A 26,971-nucleotide genomic window follows, 5' to 3' on the forward strand; every position below is an offset into this window, starting at 1 on the left:
TCATAGTAATTTTTTTCCTGTTACGGGTCATTTTCAGAGGAACAGGAGTAACAGCAATTATGATAGGCGGTGACAGCAACACGTCCGCCATTAACAGTAAAAGGAAGTCAATGTTAAGTGTGGTATGTGGTGAAGATCCTGGCCTCAGCGTGTTACAGGGTCTTGGAGTCTCACTTAACTTAGACGAGAATCCTCCTGCTTACGACACAATGTATCCTGGATTAATGCCGCACTCCACTGAATTATTAACCCTTGGCGTAAATCAACCCACTGAACTATCCCGAGATAATGTATTCCGATGCACTGAACTATCCCGAGACACTGTAATTCAATCAACCGAACTAAATCCATGGGTAACATTAAATAAAGCGACTACTGAAAAATACCCAAATGACCTAGAAAATAAAGACACTACAAAACAAGAGGGAAGAGACCAAGAAAGAAATGAAAATCGTGATGAAAAAACGAAGAAATTGGAAGGGAAGATGAATTTAAGTAAGATTTCCAAAGGGACACGAGAGAGGTTAATAGTGCAGGCGACAGACCTCTCCCTTAGTGCCCGCGCTGCCCTCAGGTAACCCGCCTCCATTACTGTCTATATGTCTGTCTGTCTGGCGTTGTAGTAATGTCTAGTTAATCCTGTGTCTGTTTAGTAATGTGTCTAGAATATATGTCTGTTCAGTGTTCTGTCTGTACTTAGCTATTATTGTCGTTCTTCATGTTTTATTTTTTTCTATAGTGACGAGTGTTTGATGTCTAGATCCAAATGTCTGTGTAGTCATATGTCTGTTAACCTGTCTGTCTGTATCTGACTAATACTACATTTAATCTACACGAATCGTTTATCTATCAATTTCACTGTCTGTAGGTCTGATACCAACGACTTCCCACTATGTTCGTCTTTCTGTCAACAACCTTCAACGCTAAAAGAACGTGGGGTTTTCTTCCTACTACTGAGGGGTAAATTATAAAGTTAAATATAATGTTCATAAGATCTAAAGGTTATGAAGAATGGTGGGTTGTTAAGTGAAGAACAAGGTAGTTAAAGGTTGTGTCTCTCGTTTACAGGGATTTTTGCAGCAATACAACAGCTCACGGGTTTAATCACGTCACACAGGAAGATCTTCACGTCCTTCTTCGTCTGTTCTGGCTCGTCGTCACCCTCGTCAGGTGAGATACATTACAGGTAAGATACTAAAGGCGAGATAAATTACAGGTGAGACACACCCAAGGCGGTACACTCAAATTAAGTATACCTGTAGTCTTCACCTCCAATTAACCTATGAGGGATTATAACACCCCCCCCCCCTCTCCGCCAGCCTCGGTATCCTGCTGTCAGTGACCTACCAGGTGACCTACGCGGCTTTCGTCAGTAAGCGACCTCACACAGAAGTTACCTACCGCGACCAGAGCAGAGACGGGTTGCCACTTCCTGACATGACCATCTGCAGCCTCTCGCGGTTCTGGAAGTCGAAGCTCAAGGGTGAGGAAATGAGAGAGAGAGAGAGAGAGATGGGCGGGGTATGGGGGTCTGTGTGTGGATTTTGTGAGAAAGAGCGAATTTTGTGTGATTTGAAACCGAATTCTGTGTGATCTTGAGCGAAGTCCGTGTGATTTAGGGCGAATTCTGTGGTGAAGGAGAGAATGGAGAATGCAGGCATTACGTCCTCAGCTCACAACACCATAACAACCTCGTCTCATCTATGGACAGAACACGGGGTGGGGACTTCCTTGGCGTCATACCTCCTGGTGGCGGTGGGCGGCCCGGAGGTGATCAGCCACACCCTCAGGACAGACCCAAGGAGGATCAGGATGTTGAGGGATGACCTGAACACCTACCTGAAGGAGAACAACCTCACTCTCTCACAGATGATTACCATGTTGTCTCCTACGTATGTATTATATATCTCACACACACATCTCTACACACTCTCACATCTCTACACACACACTCACACATCTCTACACACTCACACACATCTCTACACACTCACACACATCTCTACACACTCACACATCTCTACACACTCACACACATCTCTACACACTCTCACACATCTCTACCACAACAATTAATCCCTGTATAAACATTGAGAGAATAATTCACCCATAAACACAAAGATTTATCAGGAAGTGACTAATATTCGTGTGTCTGTCAGATGTGAGGATGTAGTGCTGGCCTGTTTCACCGACACACAACAACTCTTCAGGTATGTTGCGTTTATCTATTTAAAGACATGTATGTATGCATGTATATATGTATCATTCTATGTATCTACGTATCTATCTCCCTATGTATGTATGTTGTCTCTTTTGTCTCCAGGAGTCAGTGTTGCGAGAAGGTGTTCACATCGACTATCACCACCATGGGGCTGTGTTATACCACGCTGAATCAAGAGATTAAGTACACACAAAACATCTCAGGTGTTATTGGTGGCTACAGGGTTATCTTCTCCACCAATTTACACGAGTATATGGGTTCGTGGCCCTTTCCTACATCTGTATAATGAATTAGTAATGCTAGTAGGGACATCTGTAGTACATCTGTCCTTGAGGGGGCAGTTGTAGCATTTGGCTCGACCTTTTGTGAATAATATTTTAAGCTAGTTTCCCCTTTTATGGTTATATGTTGCTATTCATTTCTATATATTTAGGAAGTTTATGGTACTATTATCCCATGACTGATAAATTCTTTATCTCTAAACTATAATTATATTTATTGTGTGTGTGTGTGTGTGTGTGTGTGTGTGTGTGTCTGTGTCGGTCCTCACAGAATACGACCCCAATGTAGTATCAACAATTTCCCTGGCCGAGGCGGGTATTCAGGTCTCTCTCTCCAACTTCGATCTGACCTCCACAGTAGCAGCTAACACCCACGTCATCCGCATAGCTCCCAGCACAGCAGCCTCCGTCGCTCTCTCCGTCACTAAGGTGGGTTACGGAGGGAGGGGAGGGGGGAGAGAAGGGTGAGGGACAGAGGAAAGAGGAAGGTAGGGGGGGGGGTAGGAAAGGTTGAAAAAATGTGTAATAACGAGGAAGTTGGTTTAACCCTTTGAAGACGATAACTTAAATCCTTTGAGACATTTAACCTCCTTTCTGAAGGGGTTAATCCGCTGTCTTCAAAGTGCCTAATCCACAGATCGACCACACTGAGAAATACCTTCAGGATTGGCCATGGGCGAGCGTACTACCCACCTGTGTACTGGAGTCTGGTTACCGTGCCTTGAGTGAGCAGCAGCAAGCATACACCCAGAACAATCTGTACTTCACCCTCCTCTACCGACACTGTCTCTTGGAAGTGGCCCAATGCTCTGCTGTCGCTGTCAGATTTACCAACGATACTACTGGTGAGGTTAGGTTAGATTAGGTTAGGTTTTACTAGGTTAGGTTAGTAATAGTGTGGTTAATCTTCAGGTGAAATAAGTTAGGGTAGTGGTTCTTTAAGATGATCCATAAATTCTAATACATAATTATTCTCTTATCTTATACTGTTATTCTCTCCTTCTCCCCTCCCTAGATGAGTGTTTACCTGATCAGATACTCTACTACTTGGGTGATAACAAGGCCGTCCAACAGTGTCTTCACCACAACCTAAAGATGTTTGACCTAAAGATGCGTGATAGTACGTTAATGATTGATCAATCCTATTTACGTCACTATTAGGACTTGCTTGATCGTCTTTTGTTTAGTTTATAGTCTTTGTTTGATTCTTTGTCACTTATAGGATTTGTGTGATCGTTTTTTGTTTTGTTTATAGGCCTTGCTTGATTCTTTTTGTCACTTATATGACATGCGTGATTGTCTTTTGTTTTGGTTAAGGGATTTGCTTGATCGTCTTTTGTGTTGTGTTTAGTTTATAGATCTATACTTAGAAGATTATTTTTATGATGACTTAGTGTGTTGTCGATGATGATGATGATAGTATTTGATGAATGATGATGACGATGATGATGATGATGACTAAAATATCACTACACAAACATTAAAGATTTATAATTAATGGAGAGTTTAGATACAGATAATTAACAATAATAACAAGATTTTTAACGTGTTGTATAGAAGTGAGGATATTTAGTGCATGGAGAGAGTAGCCACAGGTGTTGCGATGTGTTACAGGTGTTTAATAGTTGTGTTGCAGGTGTGTAACTCATTAGTATCTTGGTACAGGTGTGTATATATAACTTATGATGTGTTGCAGATGTGTAATAGTGGTGTTTGTGTTGCAGGTGTGATCCAAATGTGTTACACCACTACCATCACCCAACAATTGAGTTACACGTCACTCATCATGGATACATTGCGAGAGCTTCAGACCCTTAGCAGCCTCACCAAGTACGATACTGTGTTGTTTGGTGACCGATATTGTGTTGTTTGGTGACCGATACTGTGTTGTTTGGTGACCGATACTGTGTTGTTTGGTGACCGATACTGTGTTGTTTGGTGACCGATACTGTGTTGTTTGGTGACCAATATTATTGTTACAAAGATATGATTTAAATTTATACGCCATGTTCTTTCTCTCTCTCTTTTCTTTCCTGTTCTCTCTCGTTCACTTTCCCTCACCCATACGTTCACTGTCTCTCACCTATACGTTCTCTCCCACAGTGTTACGTTCTCCATGGTCAACATCTACTACTCCCAGCTGGGCTACACTGAATATTATGAGAGATACCCTACCTTCTCCAGTTGGTTCAGTGAGTCAGTTTATTTTACAAGTTGGTTTAGTGGGTTGGGTTAGAAATTAAGTTGAGACAGACAGACAGACAGGCAGATGGATTAGGCTCCATTTTGGTACGTTAATCTTAATATTCGCCAACATATGACATTAATATTCGCCAAAAATTAACTATCATATTCGCCAACATAATTATGACCTTAATATTCGCCCAACATTAACCTTAATATTCGCCAACAATTAACCTTAATATTTGCCAACATATGATCTTAATATTTGCCAACACATGACCTTAATATTCGCCAACAAATGACCTTAATATTCGCCAACATACGACCTTAATATTCGCCAACATACGACCATAATATTCGCCAACAGCTAACCTTAAATCTTCGTCCACAGGTGATCTCGGGGGCCAGATGGGGCTTTTCCTAGGGGCATCTTTCATCACCCTGGTGGAGCTTCTCTTCACCGTCTGCTACGTCGTGCGGCTGGTCGTGTACAAGGGGACCCGGGCGGTCTATCTCAAAGCCAAGTGCTGCTTTACTAGATTCAGGGACACCAACCCATCCACATAGTATATGTTCCTGCAGGCGAAAGATTTTTAGCATTATGGTCCGCTAGATGAAAGATCTTGTTACTCTTTATGCTCCTGTAGGCTAAAGATTTGTATCACTATGCTCCGCCAGACGAAAGATTTCTATCCTTATGTTGCACCAGAGGGATGATTTTTTACCTTTATGTTCCGCCAGACGAAGATTTTTATCCTTACGCTCCGCCAGACGAAAGAGTATTACGATTTGTGCTCCGCCAAGCGAGAAAACCCACTTCCAACTTCCTCTAGGCTTCACTCAGTTGTGCCTGTAAACAAAGGCCAGTTTGTGTTAAAATAAATCAAACAAAAAACGAACAAATATTTTTTCTGCCTTTAAAATTCACCAGAGAAAAATTTATTATTCAGAAGACAACAGAATCTACATCTCATGAACTTCCCAAATATTGTACTGTTAAAGAGTCGTAATTCAGTAATTTTAGTTAATATTCAGTTGCTTCTGGTCACTTAATGTGTTCTATATGTTTACGCTAAACACGACAAACTCTAATATTTATTTAATGTTACTGGTCAAAAAATACAATATTTGATTTTACTATAGCAAGTATCAACAACTTATGTATGTTCAGTGTCATTATTATTAGTGTGATTCGGATGCCGCTACACGCCACCAATCGTTTTTGTTTAGGTGTTGATGAACGAGTTTATTATAATAAAAATACATACATTTCGACAATGTACATTTTAACAATAAATTCCATGGGTAATATTTTGCTTAATTTCTCCCAGAACAAGATAATAATTAATTATTGGTTTAAAATTATCCAAGTCGAATTAGATGAGACGAAAACTCAGATGTACGGTAAGAATGAGTAATATTATTTAATAATCATTGAAATACAGAAACAAATCCATTGCACTGAAAATTTTATTGATCAAATTACTGTAATTACAAAAATGGCCACGGATCAGCAACTGTGGTTTTGACAATGCCTTGATTTTACTGAGAATTGTGAGGCCAAATGGTGACAAGATTCAGCAGCTGGACCAGATAATCCTGGAGAATTATTGCCATCCTGTTTACTTGTCTTCATAGTAGCCATGTCCCAAGACGAGGTGGCCCGGGTGGAAGAAGGTGGGGCGCACCGCGGCGGTCTGCACGAAAGGCCGCACCACAGGTCTTGAATACACGACGGGGCTCACTGCGGGGCGGTACCACAGCAGGTCGTCGTCGAAGTCCGCAGATCTCTTCTGGCGACTGGCGGATTCATCAGCTGGAGCGCTGCGCTTCTTGCGGTCGTAATGGTCGTCTTCGTCATCATGAGGCCACACGGGGTGATGCGGCACGACGACTGAATGCTGGACGACGTACCTGGGCTGAGTGTATTGTACGACGTGGGGCCGCACATACGGTATAGGGACGCTGTGCCAGGGATCAGGACTTGCAGATCTCCTACTGCGACCTGCCCCTGTCACCCCTGCCACCATCACCGCCACCAGCACCACTACCACCTGCGGGCGACAACAGCACAGAAAGTAGTGGAAATAATCAATCAGAGCAAGACAACTGGATGGTAAGAGTTAAATTCTCCTGAAAAAATAAACTGGACATCTTCGGGAGAACTAGTAAACGTCATTATTTTGTTGACGTTACCCGTAGTCGCTCACAGCTTGTATAAATGAACAAGTCGCTTACAGTACAGTAATATACGAGGGAAGATAGTCTCAAAAATTTCCTCACTGATGGACTAAAATGTCTCCCATCACCTTCAAAATAACAGAGATTAGCAGTTCTGTATAAAGGAATATTTCTTAACAAATTATATATATATATATATATATATATATATATATATATATATATATATATATATATATATATATATATATATATATATATATATATATATATATATATATATATATATATATATATATATATATATGCTGATAACCACAAGGAAAGAAGAAAACACAAAGTTCCCAAGCGCTTTCGTGTAATTCACATCTTCAGGGGGGTACAGACTAGTCTGTACTCACCTGAAAAACTGGTCCCTCACATATACTAGATACCTACAGTGACATATATATATATATATATATATATATATATATATATATATATATATATATATATATATATATATATATATATATATATATATACTGTATATATATATATATTTTTTTTTTTTACCGTAAACTTTGTCAAAATCCCTAAATATACAGACGAGTAGAAGGTTGACTGTGTGGGCATGTGTCGATAATCTCGGCCATAAAAAGACGCATTCACCCGGAGGAATTACATCAGATTAAAGTTTAAAGTAAATTACTGATATTTACCTTAAATATTACTCAAAGTTTAATCAATACAGTTTTGGTTTTAAGTCTAAAGTGACCAATACTGACTGCGGCGCCTCCTACTGAGCTCAACAGTTAGGCTAGGTTACGCCCCACAACTTATTTCACCTTAAGATTAACCATCCTAACCTAACCTAACCTAACCTAACCAATCCAGGAAACATTAAGGAGAGGGGAGGGATGAATCCCCAGGTAATTCAAAACAATTGTGGATGATACTACAGATTATAATGACGATATCTAGAAGTGTAAGTAACAAGAGTGCAGAGGTCTTATTGCAACTATATCTTGCGCTAGTCAGGCCGCACCTCCATTATGCGGTTCAGTTCTGGTGCCCCTATTATAGAATGGATATAAATTCACTAGAGTCGGTGCAGAGAAGAATGACAAAAATGATTCCGGGACTTAGAAACCTTCCATATCAGGATAGGTTAAAGAAACTTAACTTGCATTCCCTAGAAAGACGAAGAGTGCGGGGAGATATGATGGAAGTATTTAAGTGGGTGAAAGGAATCAATAAAGGGGATATAGATAATGTTCTTATAATATCCGAGCAGGATAGGACTCGGAGCAACGGATTCAAGTTGGATAAGTTTAGGTTTAGGAGGGAGATAGGAAGGAACTGGTTCACAAATAGGGTGGTGGACAAGTGGAACAAGCTTAGCAACTTTGTAGTAAGTGCTGGAACGCTGGAAAGTTTCAAAAGGAGGCTAGATAGATTCATGGATGATAGAGAGTGGTAGCAACTCTCGGCAGGAGCTGCCATGCACAGGCCAACCAGCCTATTGCAGACTCCTTATTTTCTTATGTTCTACTCTCAAGTGTACAGAGATACCAGCGTCGTCATGAGAACAATAAACGACATGGAGAAGGACAACACACTCACCAGAGAGTTCATGTTGGCGGGACGAGAAGAGCTGCGTTATGGCAAGTGAGCGCCGCCCACCCTTATATATACCCACCACTTCCTTCAACCGCCTCACGCCCCACAATACATACCCCCCCCAAAAAAAAAAAAAAATCCTTTCCTTAATATCAAAATTTTAGTTACAATTTCCCGGTGTTTGGGGGTATATATTTTTAACTATTTACTGTACTTTTCAATAAGGTTTGTTCGTTTTATATATATATATATATATAGCCTATATATATATAAATATATATTTTTTTTAGAGAGAGAATTGTATAAAATCGAAAAACACAAAATTATGGTTGAAAAATATATCCCCCGATGGGTACAGGATGTCGAACGTGACCTGCCAGGGTAATTTGGGTGATGATAAAGTTGCCTGCAGGTCGGTGACGAAATTTATCCTGCTGTAGAGGGAGGTGGTGGGAGATCTAGCTTCACTACCTGCCATCACTACCACCACTACTACTACCTGCCCTCACCACCACTACCTGCCCTTACTACCACCACTACCTGCCCTTACTACCACCACTACCTGCCCTTACTACCACCACTACCTGCCCTCAATACTACCAGCACTATTGGCCTGCCTGAACTACCACCAGGCCTCACCATTAATTTCACTATTTGCCTCACTACTAACTTCACCATTATCCTAATTTCCCACGCACTGTACCCCCATGCCCCTCATTTCCCCAACTCACGTATCCTGTTACCCCGCGGGGCACCTTAACACTGCCCCGCTACATACGCATATCTCATCTCGCCCCGTGACCTGACCTATACGCTAATCTTGACCTCTGACATCTCTCTCACCGTTCTTGCAAGTTGTTCTATCCTTGACCTCTCCTGTTTTGACGTCATAGCTCACTCACGCCCACGCTATAATGTCAGAGCTGCCTCACGCCCACTCTATGAAGGTTAGAGCTCCCCCAAGCCTACTCTCTAACGTCACAGCTCCCTCACGCCCACTTTGACCTCGCAGCTCCCTCACGCTCACTTTAACGTCACATTTCCCTCACGCTCACTTTAACGTCACATTTCCCTCACGCTCACTTTAACGTCACAGCTCCCTCACGCCCACTTTGACGTCACAGCTCTCTCACGCCCACTTTGACGCCACAGCTCCCTCACGCCCACTTTGACGTCACCGCTCCCTCACGCCCACTTTGACGTCACAGCTCCCTCACGCCCACTTTGACGTCACAGCTCCCTCACACCCACTTTGACGTCACAGCTCCCTCACACCCACTTTGACGTCACAGCTCCCTCACGCCCACACTCACCTGGCAGAAACGTGATATCCGCTGCCAGTACGAGGGACAAAAACTGGTGAGGAGGAAAACTGATGAGCGGAGCCAACCTGGTGCTTTGTGATGATGAATGGTGAGTGGTGATGATGGTGAGTGGTGATGATGGTGAGTGGTGATGATGGTGAGTGGTGGTGATGGTGAGTGGTGATGATGGTGAGTGGTGATGATGGTGAGTGGTGATGATGGTGAGTGGTGATGATGGTGAGTGGTGGTGATGGTGAGTGGTGATGATGGTGAGTGGTGGTGATGGTGAGTGGTGATGATGGTGAGTGGTGATGATGATGGTGGTGATGGTGAGCGGTGGTTGTGATGGTGTGGTGGTTGACTGCCATGGTGATTAAGCTGTGATAGTGATGGTGGCAGTGTGATGGTGACTGGTAATAGTGGTTGATGGTGAGATTATTGTGATCTAATACAGAACCCCCTACATTAGCGAGTACAGTACACCTATTCTACAGTATAGTAATACACTATACTTCGTACACATTATCTACCCTGACCTTCAAAATTAATAACAAAAATATATTCATAAGTCACTAACACATCAAATACATAAATAACAATATTGTGATTTTTTCAGACTTCACCTGAGTACACCCGTCCAGACCTCGTGGTGTAAAAATCTAAAGGAAATTCGACTTTATTCCCCCTTAGCATGCGGTCCAAAGTTACGTGATTTTGACAGAAAAACATGCATACCAGGTCTTGGGCTCCGAGTCAGGAGTTGGGGGATCATGCCATTAATTTATTTCAGAAACATATTCTCCTTCATCATACAAATCTAATGATACCCAATATGCACAAATTTTCGTACACATAGAGGGTGGTATAGACCGATCAACTTAAAAGTCAATTATCCCAAAAGTAACATTTGGTCCGTTCGCCCTTTTGGCCCCGGACGCCTCATATTTCTTTCATTAAATTAACAAATCCAGCACAAGTGTTATAGGTAACTAAGACAATATATATTTATATTAAGAATTTTAATATCACCGTCATATCAGGTATTAATGGTGGTTCTCAATAGGTGTGGTCATTAGTGTTACCTATATACACCTGGATGCAATGTAATGAAAAAAATATGGGGGAAATGTGTAGTATACAGTTGTGGTGGTCAAGTTACTGTGAAAAAGTGAGTTTCATTTGTTTGGTTGTTTATTTTTTGTCGTCATCGATATCGTCAACTTCAAGGTGGCTGACGTCGACGAGGCCGTATGGAGTGGCAACCAAATCATCATCGTCGTCAATTTCGCGAAGGATCCCGTATGGAGTGGCTATCAGATCATCATCGTCATTTTCGTGAAGGATCCCGTATGGAGTGGCTACCAGGTCATCGTCATCATCGTCATTTTCGTGAAGGATCCCGTATGGAGTGGCAACCAGATCATCGTCGTCTAATTCCTGGTTGACGATGATTGCTGGGGATGAGACGATGGCAGTGCGTGGCTGAGAGTAAACAGACACGGCGGCGATGGATGGAACGGCGGCAGGGACACTGTACTGAAGGACCGGGGCGGCATTCTGAACGAAGGGAACGGTAGCGCGAGCGGTAGAATGGATGTAGGTGGTGGCAGCAGCAGGGTAGTTGGCGGCAGCTACGGGGTAGGTGGAGAAGGTGGCAGCTGCAGCAGGATAGGTGGCGGCAGCGGCGGGGTAGGTGGAGAAGGTGGCAGCTGCAGCAGGATAGGTGGCGGCAGCGGCGGGGTAGGAAGTATAGGTGGTAGGAGAGCCAAGTACGGGGAAAGAATAGGGCAGCAGTATCTTAGTGTCGGCGGCCACAGAGCCCAACACAGCGAGGAGGAACATAACCTGAGAGTAAACAATGATATCTTTAGCTGTTGGTCATATTCTAGGGATGATGATGATGTCAACACAAGCGTCTGTAAGTAACTATGTCTTGAGAAGTATAAATAACAAGGAACATATAGATGTTTGTAGTGTAAAAAGTAACAAAGAACGGAGATATTTCTAACAGGAACGGCAAGTGTCACATGTAATCAGTCTGTGAACATAACTCAGCAAAATGTCTGCATGTGAACTTAAATACATATAACAGACAATACAGACTTCCTGAACTAAATTATCGTTCCTATTGACTCACTATCAACGCTATACATAAACCAATACAGTGATACAATTCATACAACATACACAGCCTCTACAAGTACTAGGCAAGATAAAGTAATGCATATTTGAGTAAATAGCATTAATTTATAGTTATACGTGTTAAATAAATACTAATATACTAATTTGCTGTTACATACTAAAGAAATTATACACGTTAAACAGTTATACAATATACTGTATACACAAATTCATGATATACCATTAAAAATACTGTACCACTTTATATCTACATGTTACACTAGAGCCATCGATATATAACAACATTTCACAGGATTTAACAGAATCTAGCACCGTATTTTCCCACCTAGAACAGCACAGACCACGACACTTACCTGGATCTTCATCTTGGCAGACCTTCAGTAGACGACGATCTAGAACAAGACGCCTCCCCCTTTATATACATCGTCCCTGACCCTCCTCTACAGGACACACCCCCTCTACCTCATCTTCCCCTCCTTTTCATAACTACTACCATAACATCTTCCCCAGCAACAGGTTATAGCCACACCCTTTCCTCTCTATACTCGACCGTCCTCACCCAAACCACTTTTTGTCGTGAATTCATTTGTCCTTTTTTTTTAACGAGTTCGGTGCAATCTTCACTATTTTAAATGTATCTTTTACTTGTTTGTTATGTATATATGTGAGGTAGATTGTATATTTGTATAATAATTTATTTTGTTGAAGATTGGTTTTAAATGGTTTGTATTTGTGATGTGTTTATATAGTATCTAGTTTGGTTTGTGTATGGGTAGAAATGGTGATCACGTGTTCGTTTACGTAAGCATAACACCTGCCCTCACGTGCACACACACACACATACACGATACGACAGACACAGTCATACATGCAAAAGATACACACAAGCAAAGTCAGACACACACACACACCGCATTTCCTAAAAGACTATATCAATATACCTTACCTTCCCTCCCCCCCTGAAAAAAAAGACGGCCCACCCAATCCAGATAGAGACAAGACAGTGGTATCCATCGGTTCGTTTCAGATCTCCAAGGTCGCCCTCCTCTGCCTGGACACGAGACCTTGAAAAACCTCACCTCGAGACCCGGCTACGTGTAATTATTAATAACACCATCTGCATCTCAGGTGTAATTGAATCTATACCAATGTAGTGTACTCCTCAGGGTAATGTTGAAGTGTAGTGGGTATGTTTTGGGTGTGTGGTTGTGGTGTAGGGATAGAGGTAGGGTGTAGGAGTAGGATGTATCAGGGTTTTGGGCAGGTTTGGGTGTGGTGCATCCTCAGCTGCCCTACCCTATCTGCCTACAGACAAATACCTGAGGGATGGACAGATGTCCTTCTGTCTGTGTGTGTTTGTATGTGTGCGCGCAAGTTTGTATGTGTTTGTAAACGTTTGTATGTGTGCCAGTTTGTGCTTGTAAGCGTGTTTATATGTGCGTGTACATGAGTTATCAAATGCGTCACTTAACCACTTAACTTGAGGTAGACGAACTCACTCACTCGTTAAAAACACCAGTCTTCACTACATCCGCCATACATAAATTAAGTAAAATAGTTTCGCTTTTCTTAAGTTTTCAAAATCGTTCTATTATATAATTTCTCTCATTTGTGATATTTTAAGTTTTCAAAAGAACAATTATTGTTCTAATCTGTTTTCCTCTCGGTATTCTTTGTGCAGTTAACGTCAGTCAATTGTTTTCGCAGTGACAACGAACGAGCGAGGCCTTAAGGGTGTCCAATGTCTACCCATCTTTCATTTAACCCTATTATAAACTTAATATTTCTTTGTCCTATGCCAACCGGGTGCCGTTAACTAAGACAATGTACTTTTATTACCGAAGGTCAAAGTCTCCCGCTATGGTCAAGGCTTGCACAGTGACCCTACACAGCCTCTTCACCTCTTCACACACACACGATGCTATTCCCGTTACCTTATACTCATCCTTGAAGAATAAGCAAGAAATTACGATAAAAAATGACACGCGGAAAAAAGTTGTATCTCTTGTCACCATCGAAGACGTAATCAACATTATATCACCATGAATGACAGTAATTACAGATACCTCCCTCCTTCCTTCCCTGGGCATGGTACTACGTCACCAGTATATCTTATCGCACCAGCAGCCCTTCCCCGCTCCACCATCACGATACATCCCTCCCAAGTCCTTCCCGACACACACACACACACACCCACATCCTGGTTACCTACCGGGAAACCTTGCACGCACGCTGATTTCGTATACCCGCCCAGAGCTTGCAACATTCCCGGGAACTCTGAATTCACCGCCTTGAAAGAGAATCAGTGTGCTTGTGACACCCTCCCACCTATCCCCCCACCCCCGAAGGATCTATACTTGCATCATCCAGAGGAAGGTCCTACTTGCATCACTCATGAGACCTCCTGCTGTTGCTCCTACTGGCTTCTTCTGCTTGATTTGCTCCTTGCATCCTCCTGCTTGCGTCAACCCAGAGGTGGGGACTTCTTGCATCACCCAGGGATTCTCTGCTTCCAATTATTCGAAAATGTTACTTAACCAAAGACTACTTGATCAAAACTGCTACTTAACCAATACTGCTACTTAACCAAAACTGCAACTTAAACAATACTGCTACTTAATGAATACTGCTACTTAATGAATACTATTTATCCAAAACTGCTACTTAATGAATACTACTATACCAAAGACTGCTACTTATCCGAAACTACTATTCCTTAACCAAAACTGCCACTGAACTAAAACCGCTATTTAACCAAAGGTGTCACTTAACCCGCACTGCTACTTAACCAAAACTGTCATTTATCCAAAAACTACACCTTAACCTAAACTGCTAATGATCTAAAACTGCTTCTTGATCAAAACAGCCACTTAATCAGATATTACTCAATCATCACACTTACCCTGTACATAACCCCCAAAAAACAAATGAAGATAGCCAACACAAATTATCCTCACACCACCATCCACACAGGCGAATTACATCATTCATGGCATGTCTTTAAGTTTCTCAATACCCATACTCTATATACAGGCCCACACTACCTTAATGCAGTTTTATAATTTACCACATTTTGTCGGACTGCAAGACCTTACACTGAATCATGACTACCAACTTTGTGGACACTTTTTGTGCTCTCATGACAACCTCTCAGCCATGGGACACGAAGTCGACTGCCGATCGGTGCTCTTGCTCCCACTTAATCAATGACCCTCTGTTGTCACTCTTGATGCACCCAGCTATTCCATAACCACAACAAATGTCCCATATTAAAAGTTCATCAACTAATTACAATGTAAAACCCGACCATCTATCCACCAGATTTCGTGTAACCAGTAACTACAGCACCAGCTACAGGCACAGTTCTTGAAAAAAGGATAAGAAAATACAGTGAGGTGGACCAAGTACATTATTTGTGAACATTTGATAACATATAAATACAATAATAATAAATGACAGTAAACCCTAAACAGAATGCATTTCCATATTAAAGGGAAATTGTTGTCAATGTCTCATAACATTTTGAAATATTCTGAATCAGATAATCCACTCCTGTTGTGTACTGTTCAATGGAAAGGCACCAAATAAATTACTCTATATAAATAAATAAATCACAAGTATATCACACACACACATACACAATATGAAGGAGTGTACTGTACAAAGAGGCGTGTTTGCAATATGAATCACAAGTGAATATTGCTGGCAGGGATTCAAAGTACATTACGGTCGGCAGGAAAGGGAATCTCTCTCTCTCTCAGGCACACATACATGCACCTGTATTTACACACACACACACACACAAAAGCACCAGTTCTTGAATCTAAATTTTGACATACGGTATCTATCAAATTAAGTTCATTATAAGTATGTATGTTGCAACAATGAGGTTACTGCATAGATCAACAGTTGCAGGAATAACAAAGTAATATTCGGAATGGTTAAAAAGGAACAGAGTTAGCAGGTTACTTTTTAGAATATTTCTCCAATTCAGAATATATAGTAATGTACTGTATTATGAATTACTATAGTTGTATTAGATTTCAAAACCCCCAAAATATTCCAAATTAAGATGACTTCCCAAACCAGGAATACTGAATTGTGGAGGAGTTACTGGCATTATTATTTAAAACATACTATCCTCATACTGCAGTGCTGTACTTTAATATTCAGTTATAATGACAATGGTATTTGCTACGTGAAGTTCCTACTAACCAGCACTTTGCTTTTTGATTAAGTTAGTCCCAATACAGTACCTGTTTTACATCTATTGTGTCATATACAAAATCTTGGTCCCTAAGAAGGCTGAAGTGCCATTTGATGTGAAGTGGACAGCATCATCCTTTAGACTCAGTACAATCTTGTCATTTAGTTCTTCGGTCCCTTGAAGAGGATTAGCCAGATTTGGCATCATCCGTGGTCCCAGAACCGGGTCACTGTATCTGTGAAAAGTGACTTTCATGGTTGGCTTCACAAAGCGCTCTTGTCTTCTCAGACGAGCCAACACAGAAGCGACGGTGTCTTTCTCATAGATAGGAAGCTGACATATGAATAGTCCCGTATGTGGCTGAGGATTGACTAAGGACAAGATAACACAAGGTGCACTAGTGAAGGTCAGGTAAGGCTCCCCTGGGACTACTTCCTCCTGAGTGCGTTCATTGTCACATTCCTCCGTCCAACACATCTGAAGGCCTTCAAGGTCCAGAGTGCCTCGCAGGTAGTCAATATTCTCTTCCAGAATGCTTCGTTCATTGAAATCTACAGTGTCCTTTAGTGCTGTTTCTCCTACAGTGTTCAACCTCTCTCTAACTGCTTGAGCAAAGGGCATGACTTTCTTCATGTACTTCTTGAGTGATGGGTTACTTCCCAGTGCTTTTGATAACTCCTTGTTATCTGGGAGACAATTACCATTAGCTTTATACAAATCGTGCATTGTAGTTAAGATAATACTTTGCCACTTAGGGAAAGTCTTTGCTATCCATACAGTCCCATGTGACGGTGCTTGAGGTGTGGCTGCAGTTTCACCCTTTTTAGATTTGGCAGGAGACATGTGGGCTTTAAGGCGTAGTCGAAAACGATGAGATGCATCAGCAAGATACTCTGAAGCTTTCACAAGTGCAAGATCTGGTTCCTCAGTTGTTGGCCAACTTGCATGAAGAATAGATTTTGAGTTACCAAGAAGTTTTTGCCAAATGTAGTCACATGCATGAGGGCAGATGGGAGCAAGCAGGAGCACCTGTGTAGTTAGATATCGACTCACAAGGTCCCAGTGTAGACCCGCCTGAACTTGTGCCCGCTCACGATATTGATGGAACAAGTTATTGTACTCAAAGAAACCAGTACGCAGAGCTTCCTTGAACATCAGTGATCTGTAGTTCTCATCAGTTTCCCTTATCTTCAAGTTCATCTCGGACGTAAACATCTTGTCGTTAATGGTGGAGGCGGGACCAGTACGCATTGAACTTTTTTCTGCAAGGAGTTCTTTGGTTAATTCAACAAATGTCCACAGTCTGAGTACACCCGAGTCAGCTACCGGAGTTTCAAAGTTAGCATCCTCTACAGAGTCTCCTGCATTAGCTAGTGCTAGACGCATACCATCAGCTCCATAACTGTCGAGAGCATCAGTTAGAGTCATGAAATTTCCAGTTGATTTTGACATTTTCTCAGAGTTAAGTAGCAGATGACCATTGGCACGAATACCTTGAGGCCATCTATCAGGCTTATTCGACCAGATTGCTGTGTGGTTATACAAGAAATAAGTTAAATGATTAGGAACTAGATCTTTTCCCGAAGTTCTTAAGTCAACGGGATACCAATAGCCAAATTCCTGTCGCATTTTCTGAAGGGCTTCCTTCTTGATGGAGGACTCTGGTGCCTTATCTGTCAGTTGGAACACATAGTCCCACACTTCTGGAGTCATCTGCTCTGGTTTAATACCGTACTCACCCTGAACAGAACCATATACATCTGAATGTAGAATGTGACAAACAGTATAGTAGGCCATATAAATGGTCGAGTCGGAAAGGGATTCAATCAGCCATTTCTCATCCCAAGGGAGACGAGTTCCGAGGCCGTAAGTGCGAGAACAAGCGTGACCTTTCAGCCACTCAAGAGTAGCTTCAAAGTTGCGCCGCACTTCCTCGTGGTATGTTTCCAGCGCATCGAGGTTCTTCTGAGTCTCAGCTCTCCACGCTGCTTCACCATAGTCCAGGTACCACTGATCACACAGAGCCACGACACACTCATCACCAGACCGGGATATAATCTGCTTCTCTGGTTCCTGGTATATCAGAGCTTCCTTTGCCTTCACCAGCATCTCCTGTATTTGCTTTTTGATATCTTGTACCTTCTTTCCTCTTAGTTCCCCGACCAGAAGAGTTCCTTCATAAAACCCACGGAGATAAACCTTTTCCTTTGCTTCGAGTAACTTGTCGCGATCGTTCTGAGATTTTATTCCCATCATCTGGCAGATTGTCGGAGCACTCAGGGAACCATACTCAGGTACATCAATAATTGGGACAGGATCAAAATTCACCATTTCTTCAGTGATGCCATATTTCTCCCTCAGTGCTGGCTTATTCTTGAGATCCACAAGTGCTGCAAAATCATCTGGGGCATCTGATGGCACTGAGGTCACAACGCCAGTACCTTTTTCTTCCTTTACTGTCAGCATAGGTAGAGTGTAGATAGTCTTGTAGCTGGTAAGAGGTGCACTAAGTTTAGTTCCCATTAGTTCGTGACCCTTGAGTTCTAAGAGTGGCTTCACCTCATTCTCTACACTCAACATCCCTTGGAAAGCCATATTCCTCGCCGCTCTGCGTGTACACACGACTACCTCGCCGTCCTTGGTCTCTAGGGCAATATATGTCAAGTCAGGTCCGAGCCAACAGTTTGTCTGCCCGTACATAGTTTCAGGTCGTAGTGTTGCAGCTATGAGGAACACCGGCTTTGGGGCCAACACTGCCAGCTTTCCTTTGAGTTCCTGCACTCGCATCTTGATGAGGGTGTACTCCTGTGGGCCGACACCTTCTCCCGATGACCGATCATGATCCATACAGGGCTGGCCATCCTTTGGAGAATATATAGTGTACCTGTAGAGAAAACAAACATCTTTCAGTATTGTGGATGTCACATTAATGCCTATAATATTTCTTTTGAGTAAAAATAAAGGGGTGAGACAACATTTCCACTAGAGGTTCAATCTCACTATCTTATAGCCTTCACCACACAACTGATCTATAGCGGAAAAATATAAAATCCTTCATGTCCCAATAACACAAATAGTCTACGAGAACTACTTGTAACTGAGAGCTACCAGCTACAAGCCCTAATGGAACCCAATTTCCATACACATCTGGTATCCCAAGAGGTGACTGAATTCACCCAACAACACCCTTTAAGATATCTGAGAATCTTAAAAAAAAAAAATTCTAAACCTGGAAATAAAAAGTTTACCCCTAACAATAGCAGATTCCCCTCCAGCCTCCCTACCTCACTCACTGGAGGACTCGGTCGACCTGTTCAAATCTCAATAGAATATGATTCCCAGAAGCCTCAAGTCCTTTTACATCAAAACAGAAGCATCCTACACCAAGAAACACAACAGCCCAAACACAATGAAGCAAGTATTATCACTGTAATATGTGAAGTTATTTTTAAGCCTTTATGAAAATTTACCTCATAAGCATTATGTTAAAAAGTTCATATTAATCTACTGGTACAAGTATGAGCACAATGTTGGCTGTGTAGAAAATGTTTTAATCACTTTTTTTTACTGTTGTACATCATCTCTTATTTCAACTTAACATTAATCTAACCTAACTCCCCCTAGATAGCATTAGGGTATCTAATCAAGTGACATAATCTGGGGGATAATCTTCAGGCAATTCAGAAAAGGTATTACCTGTATACAATAAAGTCAATTAAGCCACATCAACAGAAACGACGACAAAAGTTCCATCTCACCTTTTCCCAAACTGGATTTTCCCCTTTTCCCTGAGACGGAGGAACTGCCAACGAACGAAGGAGTCATAATAAGGATTACGGTCGGTGGTGATGAACGATCGTCTCCAGTCTGTGTGGAGGCCGACCCTCTTGAGGTCCTCCACACAGTGCGGGGGGAAATACTTGAGCCAGTAATCCTCGTTGGTGAACTTCTCAATCTCCTTATCGTCAATACCCAGACTCTGCATAATCTGCCACTGGTATTTGACTCCTCCTGTCTTGGCAACGGCTTTGCTCTGGAGATTGTAAGAAAGCAAGGTTGATGAACGACTGACTTAAAGAATTCAAAGCAAAAAATTGAAGAACATAGCATTGAATTCAAAGCAGAAAATGAAGAAAACCGCATCATTAGTCAATTACAGCTACTTGATTACCCAAATTTCCATACAATAGGCAAAAAGTAATTGTATAGTCAAAGAAATACGAGCATATACAATGAAATCTTTCACCCACCACAGTCAAACATGTCAGGGGCCCAGACTATACATTTCCAACCCAACTACTGTACACACTCTGGACTGAAACTGGAGTCAAATGTGAGATATTGCTTAGAGACAATATGTGGAGAAACTGCTGGAAATAGTCCCTTTTTTTTGTTTATAAAGAGTATAAAGTTTGTGTTGGTGTATGGTGGTGGGAAGAGACGAACTGGTATGAAGTAAATACATATGTAGGGTGCCCCAGAAAATTGTCCCTGCCACACTACCTGCCTGCTCCCTGAGGCACTGTGAATTGGAGGGAGGGAGGGAGCAGGCAGGGAGAGAGAAAGGCAGGCAGGGAGAGAGAAAGGCAGGCAGAGACATTTTCCTGAGAGACCCTATATACAGTTCAGTTGCCACGGTTCTTAAATATTTTCATAAGAGAGTTTTAAGAGCGGTGAGACCAAGATCATTTCCCACGAGGAGGATAGTTTGCTAATGAGCGCTATGGCATGTATATGGGTTAGGCAAGGTTAGCTGCTATATGAAGATGATACCACTATAGTTGGCACACAGTTCAGAAGAAAAGTTGCAAGTGTTGGTGCTTGTTTATGGAAGAAATAGAGGATGAAAAATGTGAATGCTAATGTTAACCTAACCTAACCCAATCTAACCTTATGCTAACTCTAACAGTAACCTAATCTATCCTGACATAATCTGACACTAACCTAATCCAATATAACCTTACACTAACCTGACCTAATATAACCTTACACTAACTTAACCTAACTCCCCCAGAGAGTTAAGCTGCATAATCATCAGGTAAAATAAAAAGTAGGGAGGAGGAGATGGCATTATAGTAATAATCTCAAGAGGTCTTATTTTAATCCCACCCTACAACACCTTCCCTATTTACTAGCGATACTAAACTAAGACATCCACAACTGCCTCCTCTACTTGCTGCTAATATCTTGGTGCCTTGCTTCTTACCTTCTTCCCCTTGGACTTATCTTGGATGGTCACCTCCTTAAGCTGGGCGACCTCCATGCTGTCGTCGTCGTCTGGGAAGTTGGGCGGGCAGCCGTAGTCCGCAACCTCCCTCTTCAGCTTATCTGCACTGGCCTTTATTGGCATGCCTGAAGATAAAGAGGTAGATAGCATAAGTGTGACAAAAATGTAAAAAGCCTCATTAGTTATTTTTTGGGGAGATGGTGTTCCTGTATGTAAATTAACCATCAAGAGATTTAATGAAGTCATCTGTATCCAAAATTAACGTTCATTAGAATTAGCGAGTTACCTAACTGAATTGGCAACGAATCGTTATGTAAAGGTTAACTCGAGGTTTACCGTTTCATGTACAAGAGCTAATGATTGAGTTTTGACGCTAGAGAGCTGTTCGTTGACACATCTATACTATTGTTCATCACTGAGTTTTCAATCTCCAGGTCTCAGTCTAGGAGAAAATAAATCCCATTGTTGCAAAAAAATTTAAACACATGATCCACAATCTTACAGCTATAGTTGGTCCCAAAAGATCCTCAACAATAAACCAAGACAAGGAAGAGAGATAAACCAGGACAAGGAACAGAGATAAACCAGGACAAGGAACAGAGATAAACCAGGACAAGGAACAGAGATAAACCAGGACAAGGAACAGAGATAAACCAGGACAAGGAACAGAGAGATAAACCAGGACAAGGAATCACTTCCTAATCAAGTTACTGGAAATTTTTTTGTTAAATTAAGTCTGGTTAGTAGAGAAGTCACTGAGTCACTGTACTGTATATCACCAGCATACATACCTGTACAATGTAAGCCAAAGGGAAACAGGCATCTCTTCCCCTTCAGGCGCTGGTATCCAACGGCAAACTGCAAACAAAATAAATGTCAAAAGGCGCAAGGTTCTATATTTAAATACGTTCTAAATACCAGGCGGTACAGTACACTAAAACATTATAGTAAACTGTAGATTTTCTATCCTCCATCATCCACTTAAGTAGCAACTGTAACACCACTTGGATGTCAACCATAATACTGAACTCTCAAATTACAAATAAAGTTGCTCTGCTTATGGGAACATGATATACCTGCTATCTGTATATTAAAATGCTAACTTTTTCTTTTGCACAAGTTTACACGGCATAACCCACGGCATCCCAGGGACCATAAAACAACAAAAGTAATGTAACCTACAACCAGAAGATTACCACAGACACAAAATATAAGTTATTGCACAAACAGGTAAAGTAAAATTATGAGACAGATAAGAAAAATAATGAACAGAACCAAACTATTATATATTACCAAGAGTTAGTTTCTTCTCCCTAACTAATGCAACTCCTTTTCATTAGACAGTTTCAACTTCATGCACAGGAGAATCACATCTTTCATCTTTGTAGAACATTAAAATACTACAACCAAACTACTGTACCAAGACTGCCTCCCTCAAACTGCATTTTTTCTTCAAACACTGTACAGTACACAGGGTAATGAACGTATCTATCCAGACTTTATGCGTGACATTATGACACAACGGACGTAGGATTCTGACAACCCTACCGAGACGACACGAGTCATAATGATCATTCTAAAATTCGTCGGAACCATCTGGACATATACAGTATTGGTGTTTATTAAATCAAGAAATTCTTTATGACGGTTTAACTAAATATTTCAGTTAATACAAAGTAAACCGAACTCTTTATTACTTATGATACAGTATAAGGCACTGTATTATGAGCGCTGTACCCTTAATTTCTTCCATCACTACAGTATTAAAATTTTCTGTTGACTGCAAATGTTTATAGGTTCCCCAGCAAAATATAGAGATATTTGTGCAGAACTGAATATAGAAGAGTGATGGAGATAAGAATGGCTGTGTTATAAACTGTCCAGGTACAGTATTAATGTTCTTAGTTACTGTAGTTTGAACTGAGAAAGGTACAGTACAGTACTTAATTTATCCACTTTACATTACAGTATTTCTTATCATTTACCATTTACACTTTCACCATGCATAAACATCCAAAAGGGGCTGAGACGACAAAAACTTTATGCATGACAGATACAACAAGTTGATGGAGGTACAGTTGTGTTTACTACATGATACAGTATTAATTCTTGGCTCGACTCAACACTCAGGATGATAATGATGGAATATTCAATGCTAATCGTTCACATTTGGCATAAAACAAACACATTTCATCACTAGACATCTCAATATACCACAGTACTTTAACATTAAGTGGGTGAAGGGAAATAATAAAAGCCATAAGGAGTCATCATTATAAGTCAATGTGTATGTTCCTATAATTAAGCCATACACTGCTATCACACACATATATATCTTACAATCTATATACCCTACCTTGGCAAACATATATAGTACAGTCTATACCATCCCTTGCTAGAACACATATACACCCTAGAATCTATACTATATGCCAGCCCATACAGTACACACAAACTATGGTTCTCACTTCACATTTACTGAGAGAGAAGGTGTGCCCTAAGTGTAGTCGACCATTCATGTAAGGGTAAGGAAAGGTCACCATGAACTTCTCCTTCCTCCCCTCGCCTTCCTGAGCCGGGGCATCTTCCTCAAAGACCTTTTCCTCTTCCCACTGTTGCTGGATTGATGCCTCGATGGCCAGTAAATCTTCTAGCTTTTTACGAGACATCTGGAAAAGAATATCACGAGTTATAGTGCTTAAATTAATGAAAGATAACAATTATATATCTTTTTTCATTTATCTTTTTATTCTGCTTGTGTTAGAATGAGAAAATTTCATCAAACGAAAGTCATACAGTCCATCTACAATACACCCTAAGTTAAGACAATACAGGTAATCACATTCATTTCTCGTTAATACAGTACGGGGGGAGGGGGGTTACTGAAATAAATAAATGTCTTGTTCATGTTAAATAAATACAGTATCTAGCTATCTTCAATGACACGACATGTAAAGGGAGTACAGTACAGTACTCTCAATTAAAAACCATAATCAACTACACTGACTAGTCTTTTCTGTTTAATTAGGAGAATAATACTAGAATGTCACAGAGAAATGAATTATTATAAGGTTTAGAGAAATAACATCATCGCTGCTAACTCCAAGGAAATAAAACCGGAGAGCTTATGTAGCCCCCCCCCCCCATACTTAAAAAAGTTTGGGTAAATTTGCATTGTCACACTGTTCTCTGTTAGAAAGTCAAAAATATATTTTTCTAGTGTATTTGTGTGTTTAGACTGAATATGACCTTCATTTCTGGCGGAAATTAGCCGTTTTTATACAAAAAATTTCGTTGGACGTTTTCCGAAAAAAATCATGGCAAAATACACCAAAAAACACTAGAAAACCAAAAACCAAACCTAACCTAACCTAACTGACTCTCACCATATGATGGAATCACCTATTTCTTACCTTATTGCCCTGGTTCTTGTTCGTCGTTGCATTCTGGGATTCTTACACAACGCCACATATGTTGGTCTTTGCAATATTTACATTCCGTCTTGCTCTTAGTACACTTTACTGAGGTTGGAAGAACACCATACGATCGAAAAAATGCTATAGTTTCTACGTTTTCTTTTCCCCCAAAACTCGCAATCAGCTCCATATACTTTAAGTGACACCCATTGCAGACTTCCATGGTCGGAACTGAACTTCAATTTCAAAATATGAGACCCAAAATAAAACTCGAATTTGATTGGGCCAAATATACTGCGAATTAAACCCAAAATCATTGCAATTAGCAAAAACGCTTTAGATTGGCTGCGTGACGTAAACGGGAACGCATGCGCATGATGATTTATGAAGGAGACACGCAGTGTTGGAGGTGAGGCAGGCGATAATGGAGGAAAATAGAGAAAATTTTGGATATGTTATCTCCGTTATTATACATTTCCGCCGGTAATGTAATAGATGAAAATTATCTTATTAGACGTCTTATTCGAATATGACAATAGATTAGTGGTAGGAATGAATGGTGTGTAAACGCAATAATACCAAAGTTTGCTTTTAAGGGAAGATTTTAATAGACCTTTTCCCAAATATTTACAGTCGGGGTCAAAAGTCTTGAACACTTAGTAATATCTGTCATCTACTTGTGAGTTATATGATTGGGATACACTAATAACACTACTGGTCATCACATATTATACCTCAACCACAAAATGGGATAAAACTCTCCTTAATACCTCAGATCTTCGGATATTTACAGACCAAATACTGTCAAGTGTTCAAGACTATTAACTCCGACTGTACGTAACTCCTTCACTTTGGGGACGCCACTTTTAATGCTTTAAATCGTTAACAGCAGACGATTTTATTCAACACACAGACCTACGTACACAAGGGGTCTAAAGATGGGATTGTACGGCAAGTAAAGTACCAGATACTATTCATAAAATGAGCCTAAGTAACCTACCTAACCTAACCTAACCTAACCTAACCTAACCTAACCTAACCTAACCTAACCTAACCTAACCTAACCTAACCTAACCTAACCTAACCAAAATTTTAGATTCACCAAAACATTATTACTACCTGTATATATGATTTAGGTTAGGATAGGTTACAACTGCTGATCCAATGAGTGACCAGGCTGTTACCGTTACAATACTATGAGTGACCAGACTGTTACCGTTACAATACTATGAGTGACCAGACTGTTACCGTTACAATACTATGAGTGACCAGACTGTTACAGGTTAGAGCACAAGGTAACCAAAATTCTCTTCAATTAAACTTCGGCTTGAGTACACCTGGCAATAAAATAAATCGTCTCTGTTATGCACTTGATTATACATTACCTCCTCCGTGTGTGGCTGAAGATATCGTGGCTCCTGTTGTAGATATTAGAATAAAGCTAAGGGAGGATTAACAGCTGTCTGATGTAAGCTCCTGGCAGACGCCGTCATAACACACTGTCTCAACACATGTATCCGTTACACTCTTCGGCTTAATATCTTACACATTATATCCCTAATAACTTAAAATAATACTCTATTAACAAAAAACTAATGTATGTAAATTTAATATAATATTATATACATTTTTATTACTCTTTTATTAATTTTAGTTTGTGATTAACGTTGGGTTTAGACGACTCATTAAGCGTTGCGAATGCATGTGTTCCAAGTCTTCCAATGTGCTAAAAACGTGCTCAGTATATATATAGGAAAGAAATTTTTAGCAACGAAATACAAAAAAATTATAATATTCTATTTTTATTTTGCCAGAACAAACAAAAAACATATGTAAATTACTGTAACAAGGAAGAAGCTTGTGACAGCACCTGAACACGTGCCAGCTAAGTCTACTCTACATTTCCTCCGAAGTTTTAATTATTTACCTGTCGACCATATTCTTGTTGCTAATATGTAATGAAATTATTTACATAAAACTACTTAATGCATCTGTTTAAATAGATTAGTACTGATTTAGAACTGTATTCCAAATCTCTGCAATGAGGTCGGTGTTATGATTAATGCCAAAATATATCTAGTTTTCGATATTTTGTTTGTGGAAGTAGTGTTTGGTCTCTGAGAATGATTGATTAGACCAGGAACTTGTAATTCAGGTATTTAATCTTTACTAGTCACCCTTCAAGTGATATCACCCATTATCA

The 26,971-nt window shown here is 40.7% G+C and overlaps 4 protein-coding genes across 4 annotated transcripts; 1 reads left to right on the forward strand and 3 right to left on the reverse strand.

Moving 5' to 3' along the window:
- The first annotated feature begins 45 nt into the window (after positions 1-45).
- Positions 46-5,982, forward strand: LOC121855620 (acid-sensing ion channel 1A-like). Its single transcript, XM_042350682.1, has 12 exons — positions 46-574; positions 1,069-1,170; positions 1,320-1,483; positions 1,712-1,892; positions 2,160-2,210; positions 2,324-2,478; positions 2,774-2,931; positions 3,140-3,347; positions 3,518-3,622; positions 4,227-4,332; positions 4,606-4,694; positions 5,078-5,982. The coding sequence occupies exons 1-12, from the start codon at positions 60-62 to the stop codon at positions 5,251-5,253; spliced, it is 2,010 nt and encodes a 669-aa protein (XP_042206616.1). The 5' UTR covers positions 46-59; the 3' UTR covers positions 5,254-5,982.
- A 160-nt stretch (positions 5,983-6,142) lies between these two features.
- On the reverse strand, positions 6,143-8,509 carry LOC121855621. The gene is made up of 2 exons (XM_042350683.1): positions 8,476-8,509; positions 6,143-6,740 (listed from the first exon to the last, which is right to left on the reverse strand). The coding sequence occupies exons 1-2, from the start codon at positions 8,485-8,487 to the stop codon at positions 6,309-6,311; spliced, it is 444 nt and encodes a 147-aa protein (XP_042206617.1). The 5' UTR covers positions 8,488-8,509; the 3' UTR covers positions 6,143-6,308.
- Positions 8,510-10,780: 2,271 nt separating this feature from the next.
- On the reverse strand, positions 10,781-12,374 carry LOC121855613. Its single transcript, XM_042350668.1, has 2 exons — positions 12,272-12,374; positions 10,781-11,621 (listed from the first exon to the last, which is right to left on the reverse strand). Exons 1-2 carry the CDS (start codon positions 12,281-12,283, stop codon positions 10,968-10,970), a joined length of 666 nt encoding a protein of 221 aa, XP_042206602.1. The 5' UTR covers positions 12,284-12,374; the 3' UTR covers positions 10,781-10,967.
- Positions 12,375-15,311: 2,937 nt separating this feature from the next.
- Positions 15,312-26,287, reverse strand: LOC121855627 (leucine--tRNA ligase, cytoplasmic-like). Its single transcript, XM_042350688.1, has 6 exons — positions 26,154-26,287; positions 23,821-24,021; positions 22,144-22,210; positions 21,332-21,477; positions 19,884-20,158; positions 15,312-19,009 (listed from the first exon to the last, which is right to left on the reverse strand). The coding sequence occupies exons 2-6, from the start codon at positions 24,019-24,021 to the stop codon at positions 16,186-16,188; spliced, it is 3,513 nt and encodes a 1,170-aa protein (XP_042206622.1). The 5' UTR covers positions 26,154-26,287; the 3' UTR covers positions 15,312-16,185.
- Positions 26,288-26,971: the final 684 nt, after the last annotated feature.

Source organism: Homarus americanus, unplaced genomic scaffold, assembly GCF_018991925.1.
Source record: "Homarus americanus isolate GMGI-L3 unplaced genomic scaffold, GMGI_Hamer_2.0 scaffold48090, whole genome shotgun sequence".
NCBI lineage: Eukaryota > Metazoa > Arthropoda > Malacostraca > Decapoda > Nephropidae > Homarus > Homarus americanus.

Excerpts from the sequence above, each read along its gene's own strand:
- LOC121855620 (XM_042350682.1), top strand. The coding sequence starts at position 60 with ATGATAGGCGGTGACAGCAACACGTCCGCCATTAACAGTAAAAGGAAG. Across the intron at positions 1,893-2,159 it reads ATTACCATGTTGTCTCCTAC|ATGTGAGGATGTAGTGCTGG; the intron begins GTATGTATTATA and ends TGTGTCTGTCAG. Across the intron at positions 2,932-3,139 it reads TCGCTCTCTCCGTCACTAAG|ATCGACCACACTGAGAAATA; the intron begins GTGGGTTACGGA and ends CCTAATCCACAG.
- LOC121855627 (XM_042350688.1), bottom strand. The coding sequence starts at position 24,021 with ATGTCTCGTAAAAAGCTAGAAGATTTACTGGCCATCGAGGCATCAATC. Across the intron at positions 22,211-23,820 it reads TCTCTCTCAGTAAATGTGAA|TTTGCCGTTGGATACCAGCG; the intron begins GTGAGAACCATA and ends TTTTGTTTGCAG. Across the intron at positions 20,159-21,331 it reads ATAAGTCCAAGGGGAAGAAG|AGCAAAGCCGTTGCCAAGAC; the intron begins GTAAGAAGCAAG and ends TACAATCTCCAG.